Source organism: Alexandromys fortis, unplaced genomic scaffold, assembly GCF_014885135.2.
Source record: "Alexandromys fortis isolate MF-2015 unplaced genomic scaffold, M_Fortis_MF-2015_v1.1 scaffold_198, whole genome shotgun sequence".
NCBI classification, from domain to species: domain Eukaryota; kingdom Metazoa; phylum Chordata; class Mammalia; order Rodentia; family Cricetidae; genus Alexandromys; species Alexandromys fortis.
Genome location: NW_026068111.1, coordinates 1,263,555 through 1,281,320, shown reverse-complemented (window position 1 = coordinate 1,281,320; position 17,766 = coordinate 1,263,555). Strand labels below are relative to the sequence as shown.

The window sequence follows — 17,766 nt, the reverse complement described above, 5'->3', positions numbered from 1 at the left end:
CCAGTTTTTGGGTTTCCATACGAGGATATGTGGGACCTTCTCAGGGAGGGGCACCTGTTTCTAAAGTGTGACCATGACCGTGTCCTTGCCCAGGCCTGTTTCCCAGGCTACCAGAGCTGCCGCCTCCCCAGGGCAGGGACGATCTCAAGGGAGGATGATGAGACACACGAAGGAAATAGGCCCCACGCAGTGAGTTTCCTTCTTCACGCTCTCTCACTGCCCCACTGTGGCCGGGTCTCCCGGAAAGAGAAGCATTTCCTTTTACAACAGCATGCACGTTCTCTGCTTGGAAGCAAAGGTACCCTCCCCTCCTACGCCCCTGTGTCGTGTTATTACAGTCACGACACAAGATGACCCTCCTCTTCAGCTGTTACTGACTCCGGGGCCTCCTGACGATATGAACATTGTAAGTTTCATTATTACATCTGGAATTTCATGATATGCTTAACAACTGGATAGAGAGACAGACAAGCATGCTGCCCTCCTACCAAGAGCCCCAAGGCTCTAGTAAGGAAACTGCTAAAGGCTCCTGGGAGGTACGAACAGTTAACATTCCCATTCTCTGAAGGGACACAGCAGAGGTGGGGACCAGGCCAGGTCTGAAAGCCAACCAAACACAACGTTCACCTACTCAATAAAAGGACACTATCAGATGCAAATCAAGACTTCATTTTTTTTTTGGAGTAATGATGAGATAATCCATATACAGATTTTATCTTGGGGCTAGCCCACTGTATCTGGGAACAGGGATGAAGAGCCGACTTGCAGGAAGCCACTGTTCAACAATACCTAATTCTTCATGCAGGAGTTGGGGCGGGGGTTGTTGGGTAAACTAGAATCGTAGGCTCATTAAAGAGCCCCCAGCTCACTCTTCTTAATTTCATGGGCACCATGGTAGAAGCATCGGGTTGGGCATAGCAAAAGCCATCGTGGGCCAGGATTGCCATCAGATTAACCAGCCTATTCATTATATAATAGAAAAAAAAAGAGGGGTTGAAGAGATGGCTCAACAGTTGAGAGCACTGACTGCTCTTCCAGGGGACCCGGGTTCAATTCCCAGCACCTGCATGGCAGCTCACAACTGTCTGTAACTCTAGGATCCCACACTCTCACACAGACAAACATACAGGCGAAACACCAATAAAATAAAATTAAGTTGAAAGAAAGAAAGGAATGAAGGCGACCAAACAAAGTTGAAGGTCATGTTCAAAGGCACAGGGAGTTGGGACGACAGTCAACGTGAGTGGAGAGCACACACTCTCCGCAAAAGGACCAAGAACAACACAGGGGTCTTCCCAGAACCACTGGGCATCGTGGACAGGATGTGATATGATGACCTTGAGGTGCAGGAGTTCATCTCCCGTAGGAATGGAGCATGGTCTGGACAGACACGCCCATTCAGCTCTGGTACCTAAGCCCCACAGAACCATACCATGTCTGGATTAGTTCTTCCCCTCCCCTCTTCCATACTATCTTTACCACCAAATCAACCAAACTTCCAGCATGCGCAGTAGCTGAGCTCTCCAGGGACGCCCATTCTAATGAACGCCACGGTCCATTCATTCTTGGTAGCAACAACAACAAAACACTTAAGCAAACTCATCTTCCCCCAACTTGAGCCCACACAGCCACCCGGTGGCCAGGCCAGAGAACCCGAAGAATATGTCCCAGAGATGCCCAGCCATGCTAAGTGAACCATCTGGAGACCACCCAGAGAAGCCACGCCTCTTCCCCTGCACCCTTCACCTTCCCTCTCCAGCCAGCTCCCTTAAAAATGGTCCTGCCAACCACCTCAGCCAGGTTCTCAGCCGAACACTAATAAGTGCTTGTTTGTTGAACTGAAAAATCATTACCACCGAACACGTCAAGTAATGAAAGATGTTTTCCTCAGAGAAATGTTAAATACTTCACTTCTTTCACAAGGAATGAGTACACGTGTTTCCAGATAATACCTCCCTCCCCACCCACACTCTCAGCCAGAGTCTGCAGTTCCAGGATCCACAGAGAGCGAGTTCATGAGGCCTGGCTCCAAGGAGCAAGAGCACGGCCCTATTTTATTTATTTTCTTTTGCCCAGCTGACTCCACACTGATTCTATTGCTTGTCCATGAAAGCATCTCCATAGGAGCCTCCGTCATGTAACAGGAGTCCCGGCTTGCTTTTACCATTTTATACAGAAAAGCTAGGGAAAACGACACTACTGTAGCCTCATAGATGAGGCCGCCTTAGGACTGGCTAACTAATATATATGAAGGAGCTAGTTCACTACAGGCCCCGAGGAAACACAAAGGCAGGAAACGAATGTCATGAGGAGAAAACCCTGGTGCCTGGGGAAGATGGCTAGGCACTCCACCTTCTCCTGGCCGAGACGTGACTCTCTGCTTCCTTCCAACACTCTTCCTTGGCAGATGAGCATCCGTTGTCTTAAGTGGGCTGGGTCCTTTAACTGTTTCAGAATGGCTGCACCTACAGGGGAGCCAATCTGGTTAACTGTGCTCCTTGTTCTCGTGGGTTAGGACTTTCAGGCAGAGCCTGTTTTGAGTTCATGGCAGCTGAGATATGAACATCCCAGAATGACTTCTGGGCAACCTTGTCACACTGAACTACAACAGTGAAATACAGGTTACTTAGATTAAACACTCCGCTACCAGGTAGACTTTCGGGGAGCAGGGAGTCTGGGTTTCTAAGTCGTAGATTCTGACTTGGAAGCAGGGTTCATCAGTGGTGGTTTATAATACCAGTGCTCCTCCAGAGGCAGGCCTAGGCTAATTCTAATTTAATGGGCACCAGGATAGGAACAGGGTCCAACAAGAATGACAGATGAACAGTGTTGCCTCTGTCCCGACAAATCCCTTGGATACAGAAATCTGTGTACAATAAGGCTGGATCGGAGACTAGGAAATCCCTACCAAACCTCACATGGGTACCAGGCCCTTTCCAAAAAAGAATTGTGTGCCTCCCACCTCCCTTTGTCCTTCTGTCCTTTAATGTGTCACTTTACCAGCCACTGGGTGTCACCTGGGGCAGGGGCATGAGACTCCAAACAGAAGACCAAAAAGTGGAGCGGGGAGACCTGCCTAAACTTCTCAGAACTCAGACTTTTATTTTCTCTGGTTTTGTTTCTCATTTAAAAGAAAGGGCTGCTATTTAATTTCACTAGCATTAAAGGCTGACACTCTTCATATGTTAATTCTTAAATGTCCCATCAGTATATCAAGAGGAGCTTTCCACATGAGCCCTTCCCTGTGAACTGCCAGGTGTTTGGAATAGCTTTGCTTGACATTAGGCAATGTGCCTTCTCAGCATTTACTAGACAAGGGGAGATGGCAACTCTTAAGAAGCCCTCTTCAGGGGCTGGAGAGAAGACAACGTACTGTGGAAGACCTGAGTGTGCTTCCCATGGGGCACATCCCAGAGACTCATTATCATCTGTAAGCCCAACTCCAAGGGATCAGACGCCCTCTTCTGGTCTCTGCAGGAACCTATACTCATATGCACACACATACCCACACACAGACACACACCACTGAAAAGAAATGACTACCCCAGGTCTGTCTCCAAACAGCCAGATCTCATGGGGGAAGGAAGCACCTCTCACTTGCTCAGGCCATCAAGGGAACTGCTCGCACCCTCTCAGGGCACCCACTGGACTCTCCTGCACAGCCAAGCCTAGGCTAGCTGGTCATGAGCAAACACTGCACCAGGCCCTGAAGGTGAAAGACAACTGGTATGTGGTCAGAACCCCGTAGATGCTTGAGAGCCCAGAAACCACCTCTGGTGGGGATTCTGACTCAAAGACAATAGTGTTGCTTGCCATCAAATTCGGAAGTCAAGTTCTGACTAGGCACACTCTCCAGTGTCTTGAAGAGGTCAGTCCTCTTTGGGCCACCAGTGTCCGAGGCAGGTACAAATGCATTTCTGAGTCATTTGTTTCTCACCAAAGGCCAGGTCTGCATCTTCCAAAGTGGGGCTACCGAGGCATCATAGGAGAGGGTGTGTGTCCCGTCGCTGGGACTCTCGGCAATAAATCCCAGCGCTTGTACCTGCGGGGAGCTCCAGATGGGGATGCTAGGGCCTTACTCTGCGGTGCCCTGAGAACCCTGTCTCTAATGCATTTTTTTAAACGTTGCTTTCTTTCTTCTCATGCATCCTAATAGTCAAGCCTTTTTGTGTTCTGCTAATTTTAGAAGTCCTGCTATTCTTTGGGAGGAGAATGGTGTGAAAATCAAGCAGAGTACCCAAAAATAAAAAGAGTAGATCTGTTTCGGGGACTGCAGCATGTTTAACTGGAAAGCAGCTCGAGATCTGCCACTTTCTATCTCGTCTTTAATACGTTTCCCCAATTCCTCTGGAATATTTTAGCTTCAGAGAGAACAAGAATGAACTTCCTAGTCTATGAATATATCTTTGAGGAAACACGGGTGCTCGAAATGATCTCCCGACCCTGGTTGGAGGCTGGGGAGAGGGGCTTTTTTTTTTTTTTTAACAGTATTCTGGCCCCAGATGGAAATGATTGGCAAGTTCCGGATTACATAAGAAATATGACTCAGACCTTGTTCCGTGGGCCCTGAAGGTGGACACTTCATGGTGTGTCCTTCCATGGTCCCACCTTTTGCTTTTAGAAAATCAATCCTACTGAAAGAATTTGGTTCTTCCAGACTCACCAGAACATTCGAAAGACAACCATCCTGGCTGGCTTGGTCCCAGCATGGTCACGTGATGATGACCAGCAGCATGGAAAAACAAAACGTAGGCAGTCTGTCTCTAGTGGTTACCTGAGGACCCCAGCCCAGACCTTCTTACCAAATGGGGATGCCAGAGGTTTGCAACGGAAAGTTAGACTCTGTGTCAAGCCCTTCATGCAAACAATAAATATTACTTCTGCTCATAACTGGACTTTTCTCCAGCATCGTCTTTGAATGTTGAACCTTTTTCAATTAATTAAAAGCCATGCACTGCAGAGTGCATATTTTATCAGCCCTCAGCTGCTTAAGTGTCTAGAAAAGACCAGGCCGTTTTTCTTTCTTTCTTTCTTTCTCTTTTTTTTTTCCAGGCAAACCAGAGCAAGTACTTGCAAGGGTCATATCTTTTTAATTATCTTTTCTCTCTTTGATTAATTATTCCGTCTGACAATAGCGTGTTTCTAATGCTATTCACCTGCCTTTGATGATTGACAACTTTTCTGTCTGATTCAGAGCAAACAGCTGCTGCCACAATCTCCTAGCAACCCGGGTGTGATGGATGAGCCCCCAAGATGGATGGTTGCAATAAATCATGTCTCCAGCCATAAAACTGAGAAAAGGGGATAAGAAGAAAAGCGAACCAAAAACAAAACAAGATTTCTCCCCATGAGTGCACTCCGTTCCTTACCAATTGTACCTGAACTGCACTTGTACCTATTAACAGCAAAGTTTTCCTAATCGGGGGTAGAAACAATGGAAAGGTGGCATTTGTATCAAAGGTGTTTACAATCCTTTCTGCAAATTGGCACTTGTACTCTTAATTACCTCCAACACCGCCCAGTGCAAGGGCAGATGATCAAAGTTTTGCCTTCTTCCATGAAGTCTCAGCAAGCAGCAGAAGCAGCAGCAGCGACTGATAATAACCTGATGTGATTCCAGGCACCAACAAAAGGCGGATCTGATGCTACCTGGTTTGAGGCAGCAGCTGGGCAACCCCCAGAGTGAACCCTAAGCCAGGCCCATGGGCAGTGCAAAGCATCTGAGTGTTAATAAAGTTATTTAAAAACACACACACACCACACACACACACCACATGCACAGAAAGAGAGATGAGAGTTGCCTTTTAGCCAGGGCACAGTCTGAATCCCATTTCTTTCAGATGCCAATTATTTATTTATTTATGCATGTTCAGGAACTTTTTCCCCACAAGCCTCTAGGCATGTACATTCAGTCCCTCCATGAATTCTAGACTCCTGTGTTTTTGATAGGTGGGAAAAAAAAAACCCTCCGTCTAACTTTGTGTCTCACCATTTTTAAAAACGAATGGTCACACTGTAAGTCACATAAGAAGTCTTCCATTTCGTTATTAAACTCAAATAAAGTTGTGTACAGACTACGAATGCGGCTCCTGACAACTGCATTTGCACTATCAGGGCTTCCATGGTTCAGAAGACTGGAGCACGGGAGGCCACAGCTTCTCTTTTCCTTTTCCTCCTGGGGAGCCAGGCACCAAGGCCTTGGAAACAGAAGAGTAAAGGCCATCGAGTTGCCACAGCCTACCTCCAGACATCTGGGGGCTCCAATGGCAAGCCAGCCTGCGTCCCTAAGTACTTCCAGTAGGTGGGGGTGTCCCAGTGCACAGAGCTTGAGGGTGCAAAAGCAGCAGAAATGATTAACGGGCAGGCCCTGCAAACAGCTGTCCACATCAGTCCTGGTGGGGGTCGGGGGGGGCCAGCTGCAGAGAACAGAGTGCAGACACAAAGAAAAAGAGGCTGCTGGGAGCTGAGGCAGGGAGCCGAAAAGGATGATTTTTTATTTCAAATATTCTTTAGACATACAAGTGTTTTTTACGTCGTTCTCACACGACTAACCAAGCCAACCGGTATTTTTTTTAAGTTATATTGTGCTAAGCTATTTCAATACAGATTTAAAAAAAAAAAAGCATGACACAGAATTTAAAAAAATCAGACAAGGGTTCGGTAAGTACAGCTGTTTATATTTTAATGTTTGGTACGTGACTGCCTCCATAAGGGAAGAATGACAGAGAGACAGACAGACAGACAGACACACACGCACGCGCACATACACAGAGAGAGAGAGAGAGAGAGAGAGAGAGCTTTAGCACCAATCATACACACTTCATTTTCCCCCATGTCCTTTAAAATTGTTCAAAATTAAAACTTCATCCCTCCCTGCCTTCATGTTTTGGGGGTCCTCTATTATAAATACAAGGGGGCTCCTGTCTACTCTGCAGCAATGAGAGTCCAAGGCCAATCGATGAAACCACACACACACACACACACAGCCTATAGCCAGTCCCGTCTGGTACAACTCTCAAGTTACAGGTTTACTCAGCAAGTCTAAATAATATTCAAAATGATAAATGGCACCCCAAGCCCAGCATCTACCATCAATCTTTTTTTAAGGAACATCCATCTTCAATAACGTACGTTTGAATCATGTGAAGCCAGGAGCCCTGAGACTCATTTATCCCACCCCTCACACGCGGGGCCTTGCTTGAATGATACCTGTCAACTGCTTTCCCCACTCTGGACTAAAGGGAAGGAACAGAAAGGGGGGAGAGAGAGAGGAGACACAGGAAGGGCAGGGAAGTCATCCAGTGTCGGAAGCTGAGCAGTGCGGCTCGGCTGATCACAGAAAGGAACACAGCATCTCTGGTACCGCGGCCAGTCTTGTACCCTCATGGCAATGGCACAGCACACATCCTGAAGACAGCCATACACAGGGCAGGCTGGAGCGTCCCCTCTCCCTACCTCCCCTCTCTCCACCCTCTGCCTCTCGCACCAAATCAGCAAAGCTCCCGAGAGCAAGCCACACTGTACTGTACTGGAGGAGGAGGGGACAACTGGGCTTCCCTCCCCTTGCTGTTGTCTGGCCGAGGCCCATATGATAAATGACATATGTCATTCTGTCAGGAGGAAAGGGTGGGTCAGTGATGTATGAGCCCGCTGAAAAGGAAATCGACTGTTTGGCATGGCGAGGCTCTTCTCCAGCAGGATTTAGTTTCAGAACTCTGAAATGAATTCTCCGACGTTTCAAGTGCATACTTAGGGCAGGCTGCCGGGAGGCCTGGGGAAATCGCGCTTTATCCTCCCCCTGTCCTTCCGATGGCACACACACACACACACACACACACACACACACACACACTAAACCAATCCTACTACCAGATACCTGGAAAAGGCCATGTGCACACCAGCGTCCTCAGCAGCCACACACTGGGGGTTATTAAAAATACGACTTAAGAAGAAGAAGAAGAAAAGAATGAAACGGAGGGCAGGGAGGTTAGTCCTTTTATTTATTTATTTTTTAATGGCAAAGGGCTGACACAAAAGCAAGATAAAAATTAGCATGTTTGAAGTAATCGGCCCGCAGCTTGACATCTGCATAGTAAATTTTAAAGGAAAAAAAAATGTGTCAGACAGCCATGCGCCGATGCGCCCTCCCCCCTTTCATTAGCTCACTGCCAGGGTGGTACCGCTCAACCTCATTACAGCGGGAGGATTTATGAAGCTGAACCCAATGGCAAAGGAAAGGCATCTGTCAATAATTGTAGGAAGCTGCACTCACAGCTTTGAAATCTCATTAAGTATGCAGTTATCAGGCATAAAGATCAAAAACATTACTCAACTCCGACAGAATCTTATGGGGGAACATTAATTAGCAACAGGCCTACAGTACAAAAAGAGAGAGAGAGAGAGAGAGAGAGAGAGAGAGAGAGAGAAAGGGGGACAGGGAGGGAGGGGTGGGTGGCGGGCAGCGAGGGTGGGTAGAGGGAGAGAGGGAGGCGGGGCGACTGGTTGAGAAAGGCCTGGTGGTGAGGACAGAAAAGGAAGGAGCTGTCAAACTTGAGGAGGATGTCAGCGCCCACCCTGATTACAGGGGCCTTTGCAGTTCACAGACCTTTTATCATTCCACCCATCAAAACCAGCCTAAGAGTCAGAGTCTGAGGACTGGGGCTATAGGTCTGCAGCCCAGGATGGGCCCAGACTCAGGACTCTTGTCCCTTTAGGCCTAGGCCAACCTGCAAGGTGGGACACCCACCTGCCCAAGGCCTGCTTTCCTGGGAATTCGGTCTGCAGTCAGGCACTAAAGCCAACAAGATCCTTGGAGGAGTCCTGAACACAAGCTAGGTCACAGATGCCCCCTTTGCACACCTTTCCGTCCTCCTAGGAGACGGCGGAATCCCCTTCTCACGCGCACATGCAGTTTTGCAGATTTGTGTGTGTGATCATTGGAAGCACGTGTAGGTCAGGCATGGGGACACAGGCCTGTCATCCTAGCATGCAGGAAGCTGCAACAGCCTGGGCTACAGTCTCCAAAGGCTCACATGTAAATAAATAATAAAGGAAGAAATGGAAATCTCATAGAAACTGTTGTCAAGTTCACCTTGGGTCATGAGGCTTTAACAGATTCCCCGTAACAACATCTGGGCAGGGGGTGGGAGGGTGGCTGCAGTTGGGCATGCAAAAGATCAACACACTGCTTTAACCCAGGGTACCCAAGAGGGGGAAAAAATTAAACAGCATGATTCCTTGGCCTGCCACATTGCCCACCACTTGCAAGCTGCATTGGGAGAGAGTAATTTATGCACGTTAGAAATTTCCCTGTGAGCCTTTTACCCCCAAGATGCCAGGCAAACTTCTATACCCTGTGGAGGGAAGGAATGGATCCATTCTGGGTGCCTTAAAGCTGGGAGTGTGGGTGGTGACGTGGTTCCAGTACAACAGGCAATATCAGCCCTGGCATTTCATGAATAGTCTCACACACACGTACTCGCACACGTGCATGCATGCACGAACACACACACAGACACACACACACATATGCATACACATGCACACACACACACACGAGTCCACGGAACATATGGAATGAGGATAAAATACGTTGTTGCATTTTATTTCCCTTACTATATTATTATAGAAAAGTAGTCTTTTTCCACCTACCATAAGCTCATGCATTATCTCCCTCCCCTCCCTCTCTCTCCTATACACACACACACACACACACACACACACACACACACACACACACACACACACAGCATTTCCCATAATTCTACACCATGAGAAAAACAGAGGAATCAGCCACCTCCCACTTCCCTACGCCCTCCTAAGCCATCCTCTGGTGTCATGACCACTTCTAAAGCCTTTACCTCTCTCCTCCACACCAGACAAAACCTTCTCTTAATTAGCCACATCTTTAAGGAAACTGGCATTAAGATCCCTAGGTAACAGGCTTGGAGATTCCTCCAAGCCAAGGAGCCATCCTTTGGAATCCCAAAGAGCTCCGCTCGAACCAGTTGTCACCTGTGACCCAAAATAATTCGCAGCCCTTGCGTATTAAACCAGACTCTGGAAGAAGAAATGTTAGCGTTCGTTACAATAAGGTGTTTATATTTTTTGTCTGCTTACAACATTACCTTTATTATGTGTAACATCAAAGTGATTATAGCAATTACATCTAACAGAATTAATTACATCATTCCAAGATACATAATGCATTAGAGGTAAGCCAAAGAAAGAAAACATCTTGATTGTAGTAACTATTGTTGGTTAGGCTTTCTCCAGCAGCAATGCCAATCCAGTGGCAGCTTGCAGGGCCCTGGAAGCTGAGAGGTTCCAGAGGAGATCAGGCTATTTTCTTAAAATGAAGTGACACTTTTGCTTAATAATATGTTGGCGCTAGGGGACATATAAAATCGATTTAATATTTTTTAAGTGTAAATCTTTAAAAGGTGCTGGTTCATTCACCCACCCAATGTTCCTACATAAAGAAAAAAGCACATGGGTGAAAGACTTACAAGTCTTTACGTATGCAAAATAAATGCACTCAAGGCTTCATTAATATTAATTTAAATTCAAAACCCATTTACATTAAATTGTTCATTAAAAATTGCCTATTTTATGCAACATGCATTTCTCAAAGAACTCAGAGGAAACTGAATACATAGGGCTAAATTTAATGATGGGGACAGAATATCAAAAGTAAATGAATTTGAATCCTCACATGTAGAGAGCCCTTTACTCTCTATTAAAAGGAAGGGGGCTCCAGTTTGGGAAACAAGAGAGAATTTGGAGTATTCTGCTTTTTACTACCTTAGACTTATGAAGAAGACATTCTGGTTTATCACAGACAAGGAAGAAAAAGTGGTGTGTGTGTGTGTGTGTGTGGAGAGAGAGAGAGAGAGAGAGAGAGAGAGAGAGAGAGAGAGAGAGAGAGAGAGAGAGAGAGAGAGAGAGAGAGAGACACGATGGGACAGAGGCCAGCCAATTCAGCCTGCTTTTAGCCTCAGGTTTCCAACTGAACTCAAAAGCACGGAGCGTCAAGCTTATGTTTCTAAGAATGTACCTTAGTGAGCATTTCCCACTAGCCATCTCGATGGAAAATTGATAGTTTCCCTCTCCTCTATCCTCTGTCCTCTGCGAGCCCTTATTGTCATCGTCAGGAGACCAACAAGTAAGACAAGGAGTGGATGAGTTCCTTGTTTGCCCCCGCTCCCTCCTCCAAACAATCTGAACTTCCCCTGTTTCCCCAACAGCTGTTCTGGATGAAGAAAGCACGGTTATAATTAATAACACGTGTCCCGACAGTATGGATTACTAATTTATCATTAAGCCCAAATAAATTTAAATTATGTTCCAAGAACCACACCTTTGCATATCCGAGAAAAGAAGGTAGAGAGCTGCTCAGAGAGTCCAAGGTATACAACTTTCAGTGGAATGCCCTTTTTAACCCCCAGTACATCTCGTGGGCTATGTAGGCTGGAACAGTGGGAAAATTTACAGAAACGAAGCTAATTAAACCCAAAGAATTTAAATGCTGATCAAATCAAGTGTACTGTGCTAGAAATGTCCTTTTTAAAAAAAAAAAATGGGGCTTATAAAATATTCAATATTTGGTCAATTACACTACGTAATTCTTCCAACAATGATTCCTAAATCTCAAGTCTGTCAGTCATTCAGGCAAGTGGCCTTAAGCCGGCCATGTGGTGCTACTGTCTTCCCAAAGATTATTTCCAAGAACGTACCGCCTTACTCTAGCCACAGAGACCTGAATTTTTAAGTCCACACTGAACGTAAATTTTTACACATGCTGAAAAAAAAATAAAGGGAAGCTCCAAAGTCCACCATTTCTTACCATGCAGGTTTTTTTAAAAAAAAATACAGAAAGAGAAGAAAAAATATATATTCATAGTCATTGTTTAGTAGGATTTAAAAATTAATTGAATGACTAACTGCAAACACTGGAAACTAGAATTAATCTGTCTGGATTTTTTATTTTAAAAAAAAAAGGCTTACAGACATTTAAATGCATGTATCAGGACACTTTATCAACCTAACATAAAATTGTCATCTTATCTTATTATATGACTATTTTATGCATGTGTCAAAGAATTTAAAAATGACTGCCTGTCTATTGAGTCTAATTACAAGAGCACATTTTCTGCCTGGATGTTCAAGCCTCCACCATTGTTACCAAATAAAATATATTGTATTCACCTTTCATTTCTACCTTCAGACACAGAAACCACCATTTAGAATGTTAAGAAAAGCATGAGCCTGCACCGGGAGCCTCTCCCAGGGTCCCTGGTTTGGCCTGGCCTCGCTGCACTCAGGATGTAGGTAAGGGCAGAATGTTATTTCCAGGACCAGCACCTACAGTGGGCCGGATACTGGCACAGAAGTGTAGACACAGACCACCCCACGTTTTGTTTTTTAGCTACCAGGCCAAAGCTATGCATGGGTTGTTCAGTGGCAGGTAAGAACGGAAACTGAGCCTGGAGGGAAACCTCAAAGGCTGCACCTTGAGGGCCTGATAGGCTTAAAGGAGGCTGTAGCATCAGGACCATGGCACACTCGCCAGTTGCTTCCTTGCTCTTCTCCGCGTCTGTGTTTTGCAGCCAAGCCAGACCTCAGTCTGCAGCCCACATATAAAACACAAAGCACCCGAGAGCAAGAGTGGATCCCTACACCGAACACGTTCCTTCTCCTTGCAGAAGTGTCAGGCTTGGACTGAAACACGGGTAGGCATCCTACCCACTCACCTGCATTTCACAGTGTCTCCCCAGGCCCTGACCACCGTCATCTCCCATCCTCGTCAGTCCACTAACCAATCTTTAGCAAAAGAGAGGAAACGCAAGAGTTCCTAGGCGAGCAGGAGAATGTCTTGATCTATCAGCTGCTGGCTCCTTCACTCACACTCAAGCACACCCAAGAACAAAATGACAACAACCTCCGCTCACAATCAAGGGTTGCCCTGGAGTGCACCGAAGCCCTCCCTGACAGCTGTCAGGATCATGGAGTGGGGGGACACAGAATCTGAATTCTGGAAGGTTCTCTTGCCCAGGCAGAGGCCCACAGGAAGGTTCCTTGACTTGTGTTTTTCCCTTCATAGACTTGATTTCTTTTTTTCTTTTTATATGTATATAGTTCCCTTGGTTTCAAAGGAAATGAGAAAATAAAAAAATAATAATAAAAGACCCCACACAGGCCAGCCATAGCCAGTTCTATGCCACCTCACCGTAGAGAAGACTGCCTGTCCAAAGGAAAAATATGTGGCAGGCCTGAGAGGAAATAAATTCCCAAGGCAGATGCGGGCATGTCGTCCTGGGTGCTCAGGGCTTCTAAGAGAAAAGGCAAAAGCTGCCTCCGGGAGCTGCCCTAAGTACTAGGCAGCTTGATGAAGGTGTCATAGGCACACACCAGGTGAGCCACCTCTTAGGCGGGCCCCTTCTCAGGCATGCGCATGTCCACTGGCAATGCCAGTGACCTTCTTCCTATACCAGGGAAGCCCACAGAGTTCAGTGACACCAGCTGATCCTAGTCCCTTTTATAAAAGTCAGGAGGCTTGAAGACTGACCCTCACAATCACAATGCTACCCCCCCTCAAGAACGCCATAGAAGAATATTCCTTTGAGAGGAAAAAAAAATAATCTAAAAGTCGCTGATGAGTTATTGCTCACTGAAGATTTTTTAAAAAGTCGAACAGTGATGTTCTGTGATCTATCCTCCAGAAAATATATACACGTGGATAAAATAAAACATGCTGTTACGGATTACTCTAATTCTGCACTGCTATTTTCTGAAAATACTTATTTAAAAACAAACAGGGTGGCTGGGGGAGGACCCTATATTAAGCAAGGAATAAGGGCTATTTTGCTTAAAGAACACTGGCCAGTGCTCACCCAGCTCCAATGGGTAACAACAATCTTTCCAGTACAAATGTCTGGCCCTTTTATCGTACATGCTCCGAGGAAGCAAACTCCTGCCCAGATTTCTGTCCAGCAGGTGAAGAAACTCCTCTTTCTTTCCCATTCTCCCTCTCTGCAAAGAAAAAAAAAAAGACGACTCCCAATCCTGCATAATTTCTATTTTCAAAATCTAAATTGCAGAAATCCGTCTTTTCAGGGATTCTTGGAGCCTGCTTCGGCCTTTCGGGGAGCTCTGTTACATTTGGCCTAGATAGAAAGCCTGCGTGCACCTGTGTGCTTAGTCTGCAAGCTTCTCCCCAGCTCTGGGCCCTTTGTGGTTGTTATTCTACCCCAGACCATTAAAAGGGCCCTAATTCCTATGACATGATTATCCAGGTACCAAAGCCCATTTGTCACCTGCAGCAGAAAATTGAGTTAATGCACAACTAAAGGCAGCCAGGACTGTGTAATATCAACTTGATTACATCAAACTAGCTGCAAACCTAATTCTGCTGCATGACACTGCGTCAAGCTTGTCATCTCCAATCATTAAAGCTGTCAGGAATCCATCAGGTTTACAGCTAATTAGGTGAACACTAATGAAGCTGGCAAAACAACTTTTCTTTTTTTATGGCTGAGCGGACCTTTCAGTTTGGTGTGTGTGTGGGGGTGTGTGTGTGTGTGTGGATTCTCGAGTATTCTCAAGGTTGCTGTGGACAGGATTTCCAGTCACCAATCAGCAGACATCTTTCTTTTTCCCACTGTCTCTCTATCGGGACAAAGCAATCAATTTGTCATCACTCCCAGTATGTCCCCAAAGCAGCTGTGGGAACTTAAAAAAAAAAAAAGGAGGGAAAACAGAGAAGTTCCTCGTCGTGTCCGTCCATGCAAACAAGCAAACAAAACAAAACCGGCAGCTCGCACAGCTCACTTACTGGCCTGTGCGGACTCAGAAGCAGCCTAAATGTGGTAGGGTTTTGTGTGGAGCTTCTCAGTCATCCTGCACCCCTCCTCCACACGTCCATTAGGCAGAGGCATTCTGATAAAGTAAATCCAAAACCAGGGTATGAGAAAGAATGAAAGCACTCATTCTGCCAACTTCTGATTGACCATTAAGCTATTGATGAATGTGCCTGTCAGGAGAGAGACAATTAAATCAAATATGAAACAAAGTCGTTGTGACGGGTCATTTTGATAGAGCAAAGCCATTCTTCCATCTCCCATTAGTCCTGCAGTCAGGTTTTTATAGAATGAGTTTTCCCTAACTGACCTAAGATTTCCTGGCTGGCTTAAAAGTGCAAAAAGGTTAGTGAACAGGTTGCTTCAAAAAAAACAAAACAGAACAAACACATAAACAGAAATCAAACTAACAGCACGTTTGAGAAACTTGTCATACAGGCAAGGTGGAAGAGTGCAGATACACTACAGAGGTCAAAATGAAAAGTAAAGAAGCAACCACATATGTTTCATTGGATGGAGGCAGAGATACCTTAAAAAATGTGTACCCGAAAAGGAAAGAAAAAAATATCTCAGACTGGAATAAGCCCAAGACATTCCTACTACCCAACTTTGTAAAGGATGCCTCCAAAGTTTTAGAGTTTATTTTGGGTAGATAAGCTCACTGCTAAAGCCTGGAATTTAAAGGAGGAGGTAGGATGAGCAGACAGCATCAGTGAGGAGGTGAGCTCTCTGTTTGGGATCTTCAAACTTTCTAAATTTGGGTAACACCGAGCACAGAGGAAAACACGCATTCATTCTATGCACCAAACCAAGTTTAATCCCTCCTAAGATTTCTTCACAACACTGACAGGCCAGTACACTTCTGGGAGAAGTACCTCATGGTTCCTTCTCTCTGACCCTGGTAGAGACTGCAGGCCAGAGTGCAGCAGAGGTGGAAGTCAGGCTGATCTAATGGTCATCACCACCACCAGCAGCCTGGGTACCACCAGCATGCAGAACATTACTTGATGACCCTTCTCTCAGCCCTCCCCTCTTCTATCAAAATCGAAGTGAAAAGGAGGCAGAATAACGAAAAGGACTCCTAAGTAGCCCTCCCCTTCAGGCAGCATCTGAGCCTCTGCATGTCTGAGTGTTATTCATATCAAAATACATCACGTCCATATGTGGTCCTCTCTCAGCAAGCCGCCCCAAATCCCTGAAGTTGCACTGACAGGGCCCTCCTGACGTCACGGAGCTTGGCCTCACTATTGCAAGTGATTTATTGATGTTTATTGGGAATGAATAGATCAAAGGCACAGGCATGACGGGCGATCAATCAGTCATCAAATCAAGGGTGGCAACCGGCCAGAAACCCTTCTTCCAGTCAACGTACCCCCAACCGACATTATTGCAAAATAATGTTGTATGTGTGCGTTTTGTTTTGTTTTCAATGATTCTCTTTTCCAGAAAGAAAAAAAAAATCAACTCAGTCCTAACAGGAGTTGACGTTCCTGGCGGAAAAAAAGGGGGGGGGGGCTCAGATATGTCCCAGAACTAAGTGCTAGAAGAGGGTAGAGAACAGCAGCGGAAAGAGAGGGAGGGGGTAAGAAGACATTCACGAGTAAAAGAAATGTCAGCATCCAACACTGACCTGACAGTCATCTGACAATACCCAGACTCTGTGCGCTCTGGTTTCCACCGCTGTACCCGGTTTGGGCCCAATAAATGAAGAATCAATCGAATTAGCGGTAAGGTGGCCAGAGGGATCGGCCAGCTCACTCCCTCGCTAGCTCTAGTCCGTGTAGGCACTGGGTAGTACCCAGGACAACACAGAAGGTGTCCCAAAGAACTCAGGTGACCCCGCCCGCCCCCCACCAAAAGACACGGGTTGGAGAGCGCCTTCCCTGCTGCAGCCAAAGAGGCGGAGGTGGGGACCAAACCCGGCTCGGTCGTCCCCGGGAGGGTGTGCGAGCTGGTCGAGCGGAGAGCTTAGCGGGGCAACCGGGGGGCGCGCGCACCCCGGTAGTAAAGCCGCGAGCCTACCGGGCTCCCGGAGTTACTCTGCGCCCGCAGAGAGAGAGAGAAGAGAGGGAGAGAGAGAGGGAGAGAAAGAGGCGAGGAGTGTGGCGAGCAGTGCGGGGGCCGGCAGCCCGGAGGCGCGGCGCGAGCAGAGGAAGAGGAGGAGGACTGGAGGAGGAAGGGGAAGCCGCTCGTACCTGCTGCGCGCCGGGGCGCCTGCTGCTTCCTCCTCGGCATGATGCTTCTCCCGCGACTGCCGCCGCCGCCGCTGCCGGGCTGAGCCGAGGGAGGGAGGGGCGGCGGGGGGGGGGCGAGGCGGGCCTGCTCGCAGCCTCCCCCCCGGAGAGCGGCCGCCCGCAGGATGCTGCTGCGCCCCGGCTCTCCGCTTCCCCCCCTCGCTGCGCTCCGCCGCGATCCCCGAACGTGCGGAGGGAAGGAGGGCGGGCGAGGGAGGCGCGGGGAAGGAGGAGCGCGGGGGGAGGAGGAGGAGGAGGCAGAGGAGGAGGAGGAGGAGGACCACGCTGCCGGCGGAATGGGAAGTTTGACAAATCGCTCCAGAGGCCCAAGGAGGAGGGGGCGGGGAGGAGCGGTTGCCCTGCCCCCCCCCGCCCCGTCCCTAGACGAGGTGCGCGGGGTTCGGGGCTGGGGGGCGGGGAGAGGGGGAGGAGAAGGCGGGCAGAAGGATGAGAGGAGGAGCCCGGGAGCGACCCCGGCCGGTCCTGCCCCGCTTCCCGCCCCCGGGCAGGGAGGTCAAGGCATCCGGGGGTGGAGGTGTCCAGGGGGGGTGGGGGGGCGCAGCCGCCGCCGCGGCCCGGGGCTCAGCGGTCCAGTCTTCTGCCCACGGCGCGGCTGGAGCGGCGGCGTCGGCAACAGGCAAGCTTAAAGGAAAAGGAGATGATCGTGTCACTCG

At 47.7% G+C, this 17,766-nt stretch overlaps 1 protein-coding gene across 1 annotated transcript in view; it reads right to left on the bottom strand.

Moving 5' to 3' along the window:
* The window catches only part of Tshz3 (teashirt zinc finger homeobox 3), a 75,700-nt gene extending 58,511 nt beyond the window's left edge, over positions 1-17,189 (bottom strand). Inside the window, exon 1 of the mRNA XM_050124517.1 lies at positions 17,054-17,189. Within this exon, the coding sequence (XP_049980474.1) occupies positions 17,054-17,093 (40 nt within the window). The 5' untranslated portion in view covers positions 17,094-17,189. The remainder of the gene's footprint in view (positions 1-17,053) is intronic.
* Positions 17,190-17,766: the final 577 nt, after the last annotated feature.